General features: G+C 38.0%; 1 protein-coding gene across 1 annotated transcript; it reads left to right on the top strand.

Annotated features, from left to right (window-relative positions):
* Positions 1–743: 743 nt before the first annotated feature.
* LOC113332766 (hexokinase-1-like) lies at positions 744–4596 on the top strand. Its single transcript, XM_026579284.1, has 9 exons — positions 744–1182; positions 1918–2071; positions 2155–2337; positions 2550–2624; positions 2794–2949; positions 3303–3404; positions 3539–3669; positions 3823–3904; positions 4062–4596. The coding sequence occupies exons 1-9, from the start codon at positions 905–907 to the stop codon at positions 4398–4400; spliced, it is 1500 nt and encodes a 499-aa protein (XP_026435069.1). The 5' UTR covers positions 744–904; the 3' UTR covers positions 4401–4596.
* Positions 4597–5182: the final 586 nt, after the last annotated feature.

The following is a 5182-nucleotide window of genomic DNA, read 5'->3' as shown; positions in this document are numbered from 1 at the left end:
TAGGAAAGGATTGGATCCCCTATTTGCTCGATCTCCAAGTGAGAAGGGAATTATATTGTTGGAATGACGGTTAGATCAGCATTGGGGCTGATCTAGCTGGCTGGATTTGTTCAAGAGAGTAGTACTTCAGCTGCGCCGAAAAGAAGGGGAAAAAAATGGAATGGTGGATTCTATCCAGATGCCACACGATTCCTGTATCACTTGCGTAACAGTTTTTCTCTTCAAATGTGAGGCTTAGTCATATGGCGTGCTAATCTAGCAGCTAGATTAGCAGTCCACGTCGGCTAGGACATATGACAACCTCCTAAGTCCTATGAAGTTCTAATATATCATGCTAGTCACAGAATCAAACAACGCCCAGCGCTGAATGGTTCAACGCAACCAATCTCAGTCGTCAGATCAAAAAATAAATCTAGATGCGCTGAACCATTCCGCGAAAAGGTGATTTTTGTGGCGCTGAACCATTTAGCGCAACTATCTCGCTGCTAGTTCACATGCGAACAAATGGTAGGAGAGAACTAGTGTTCACAAATAAACAACACTTGTTTTTATGAGTTGCAATACTTTTTGGCTAATCTAGCGGTTCAATCTAGTTGATAGGACTAGAAGCTCTAAGTTTCCTATGCCTATGCATACGACACTTGTATCTTCTTTTTTTTCACATACGTGTGAAGAAATACAACTTTAGACCAAGTCTGCGAGTGGTACTGTTACTGTTAACAAAACAAATTAACCCTTGTCCAAACATTCATGGAGAAATACTCGTTCTTCTCCCTTCAATCCGACACTATCGGGATTACTCGTTCTCCCTCACGTTCCCATCACCATCCCTCATTTCCAATCCCATGAATTAACTCCATTCTACGTTTCACGCATTCAGCAAGATCACTAGAGAAAGGGGGAGATGAAAAAGGAAGTGGTAGTGGTAGGGGTGGTGGCGACACTAGCAACGGTGACGGCAACGGTGGTACTGGTAAGAAGATGGAGAAGGAGTAGTGAGAGTCGTTGGAGACGAACACAACGTATTCTTCGAACATTGGCTTCGCAATGTGCAACTCCATTATCAAAGTTGGAGCAAATTGCCGAGGAATTGGTGGTTGATATGAAATCTGGTCTTTCTTATTCTGATGGAAGAAGTAAACTCCCTATGATCATTTCTTACGTTGATTCTCTTCCCACCGGGTACGTAAATTTTCATTTTTTTTTTCTCTATCTTAGCTGCAATTTGATTCATGCCAGTCTAATTCGTCAGAACATAATCTGAAAAATCGCAGAAACTCAATATCTAAAACATGCATTTCATCATCCACGGATCTATTAGAATGTTAATCCTATCTGAACTATTGAGTCTGTCGTATATATTCTTATTCGTGTACTAGGCCCTGCTTGCCTGCTTGGTATTTGCGAAAATTCCAACACTCCAAATGCAAAGTTCTGGGCAGTAAATTTCGCCTATTTTTTATGAACTTTTACAAATGGCTGTGAATCTTGTGCCTACTAGTTACAAAATTGTAGCAATGACCAGTTTATTTAGAGGATGGTGATCTACACGACACAGCGGAAAATCATTTCATAATTGTAGCAATCACCGGTTTATTTAGAGGATGGTGATCCGCACGACACAGCAGAAAAATCATTTCATAATCATCCGACAATGTGTCATTGTCTCGAAGATTCTGCAAGATTATGGGTTTCGCTTTTGAGTTTTGTTATTCATTGGGCTTATTTTAGTGTCATGACAAGGGTGCTTGCTACAGCTTGATTGGGCCTATCTATCTTTGAGATTTTGATTTTAGTGCTAGTGCTAGTGCTAATGCTACTTCTACATCATAGTCTTGTTTTTCTTACAACAAGTGCTTTCTAAGTAATTACGTTTATATTGACAACTGTAAGTAAAGTCTTTGCAAATATTTGCAGCTACGAAGGTGGAATATACTATGGACTGAATTTGAGTGGAACTGAATTTCGAGCATCCCGAATTCAACTAGGAGGAAAAACAGCTCGTATTGTTAACCAAGAATCAATAACCATTCCAATTCCACCACACTTATCTGTTCAGTCTTTGCACCAGGTTCAACAAAAGACTCAAACTTTAACTGTTACTTTCATTTGTTAGTTCATATATTTCTAACATCATACGCAACACATTTTCAGGAAGTCTTTGATTACATTGCTATGGAAGTTGGCAAATTCTTCTCCACGTCGAATGAAAATTTCCCTGCTCTAACACAAGGACAGAATAAGAAACTTGGATTCACTTATTCGTTTCCTGTGGATGAAGACACAACATCACTGGAATCTGGAATTAAGTGGAAGAAGTTCTCCATCAATGATCCAGTTAAGCTCACCAAATTCTCTTCTTCCAAATGTTTATTTTGATTTGTCTTTTTAAAACAAATGTTTCTATGTTGAAGTTGTTTTGGACCTAGCTAAAACAAACCTTACCCACAAATTTTACAAGCAGACCCCAACTCTGACATGCTATTCTGCCTAAATTTGAGGTATAACATAGTTTCATCCTCTAATTTAGCTTGTATACATGAATTCAGGAGGGAAAAGCAATGGTGGACGATATGAACAAAGCCCTGGAAACACATGGTGTAAACATGCAAGTTTCCGCAATGGTAATTAGTATAAACATTTTAATTGTGGAACATTTCAAGTATCACATATACAGACATGTGCGAGTATGTTTTTAGAGAAGCTTTCCGAAAATGTCATATTAGCTGAACTACAATACCCATGTACTGGTGATAATGATGAATACTTCATTGAGTTTTCATTTTTTTTAAGGTGGATGAGACGGTTGGTAACTTGGTCGGTGATAGATGCTACAACACTGAGGTTGTAGCTGCTGTCACCCTAGCTATGGGGACTAATGCTGCATATATAGAGCAGAAAAGTGCAGTTTCCAAATGGAATGATCCATCAACAACGTCGGCAGAAATGGTAAGTGACCATTCCTTTCACAAAATGATTGAACATTTTTTATCCATGGAGTACTACCCGCTACTATGCAACTGACAAAATATAAGACACGAAACAGCTCATTGTTCCCATATGAGTCAAATCTCATCCTAGTGAAGCGAACCCATTCCCTTATGATGCTAATCGAGGAGTACCTTGACTGATACTTCTCAAGAGGCTAGGATGTGAAAAAAAAGTTAGATCTGCATGATTGCACAACCTCAACTTACATGGTAGAGTATGCATATTTGGGGCATTGTCAACAACTAGTGGACGTTGTTAATATATACTGAATACATGAGTCCATGTATGTAAAATCTGTTCTCATGTTGCAGGTTATCGATGTGGAATGGGGAAGTTTCAATTCTTCTAATCTTTCGTTAACAAAAGAATTTGATGTATGTTTAGACGCTAAAAGTTCGAATCCTGGTGAACAGGTTAGTTCCTTATTATACTCACATTTGTCAAAACGTGTGGACATTTATAATGGTCCGATATCCGAGGCAATACTTGTTTCTCAATAATCTCACCTATTTGTATTTTTCGGTTTTAATTCGTATTGTTTTTGTAGATTTTTGAGAAGCTTATCTCAGGAATGTATTTGGGAGAAATAGTTAGACTGGTGTTGTTGAAAATGGCCAAAGAAACTGCTCTTTTTGGTGACACTGTCCCTCCTAAGCTAAGCAATCCTTATGTGTTAAGGTACGGGACTACAAGTCTGCAAGCTTATATTGCCTTAATATTAGTGTCTTATAATGAGCAATCCTAAAGACTTGTGTTGTGCCCAAATATAGGGTTCTCTGAGAGGTCTCAATTCTGAAATTTCTTATTAAGTGTTGGTTGATCTCCTTTTAGGTCTCCTGATATGGCTGCCATGCATCAAGATACATCAGAGGGCCGTGAAGTCGTCGGCGAAAAATTGAAGGAAATTTTTGAGGTATACATGCATATTAAATTTTGCATTTGCAGAACTGACAATACTGGTCCTTGTTTGTTTATCACTGTTACATATTAATGGAGTTTGAAAGGCATTATTATGGTTGTAGATTACAGTTTTCACTAATGGAGTTTGAAATGCATTATTATGGTTACAGATAACGGTTTCCACTCCAATGGTAAGAGAGGTTGTAGCGGACGTTTGTGACATAGTGGTAGAGCGTGCAGCCCGTTTAGCTGGAGCTGGGATAGTGAGTATTTTGAAAAAACTCGGTCGAACTGATGCAACTCAAAAAAGTGTAGTGACAGTAGAAGGTGGCTTATATCAACACTATCGACTCTTCCGAAATTATTTACATAGCTGTGTTTGGGAAATGCTGGGAAGCTCTGAAAATGTTGTTATTGAGAATTCTAATGGCGGTTCTGGAATTGGAGCTGTTTTTCTTGCTGTTTCAAACTCAAAACCAATACAAGAGAGTACCCCTCCTAGCTCATAGGTACTGTTCATTTTGCGAACCATGAGTTTTTCTTTGAAGAAGTGAGACATTATTTTTTTCCTTCTTAATTGCTACACATTTTTCTCTTTTCATTTTCTCTTGTATCGTTTTTGCTCAATTCTTATTTGGGGTGACAAATGACAATATGACTATCATTAAACTTACAAGTTTACAAGAACTAATTAGTTGAACTGTATGTTTTTGCCTCGTTCAATATGTTTGTTCTTTTTTACCTGCTATGATCACAGAAGCAACATTTGTTGATTGACCACAAATTCTTCTGATTGTCTATGGATGCAGAAAGTGTCAAAACCCATGAGACGGACTGCGTCCGTGACTGCAGTGCTAGCGCTACTACCTAACCACCTCATTGGTAGCCTATATAAATTTCGTCAGGGCAATTTAGTTTGTAGAAATTGACGTTTAGTCCCATTTTTGTTGGGCCTTAGACTCTTTAGTCCTGTCCTTCAAAGCCTAGTACTAGGAGATCCTAATTTACCAAATTTAAAACGAGTCAGTCCTTTTTTTAACGATTTAATCCAAATCAATATTTTCCACTATCGAAAATACCCATCACTCATATTTCTTCTTCACAATTCACTTTCTGGCTTTCTGCTTTTTCATTTTCCATCAAACTCTCCTGTGAAGAAAAAATCCTAATCATAATCTCTTCAAAACTGAAATTTCAAATTCCAAACATAGATCTGAGAATCAAACAAACAATTGATTGGACTTGATTCGTCATCATCGGTACGACGGTGCCATTTTTTTTTTGAAGATTA

The sequence above is a fragment of the Papaver somniferum genome, unplaced genomic scaffold (assembly GCF_003573695.1).
Source record: "Papaver somniferum cultivar HN1 unplaced genomic scaffold, ASM357369v1 unplaced-scaffold_132, whole genome shotgun sequence".
NCBI classification, from domain to species: Eukaryota; Viridiplantae; Streptophyta; class Magnoliopsida; order Ranunculales; family Papaveraceae; genus Papaver; species Papaver somniferum.
Note: the sequence above shows the minus strand (reverse complement) of the source record. Positions and strands in the feature narration are given on the sequence as shown.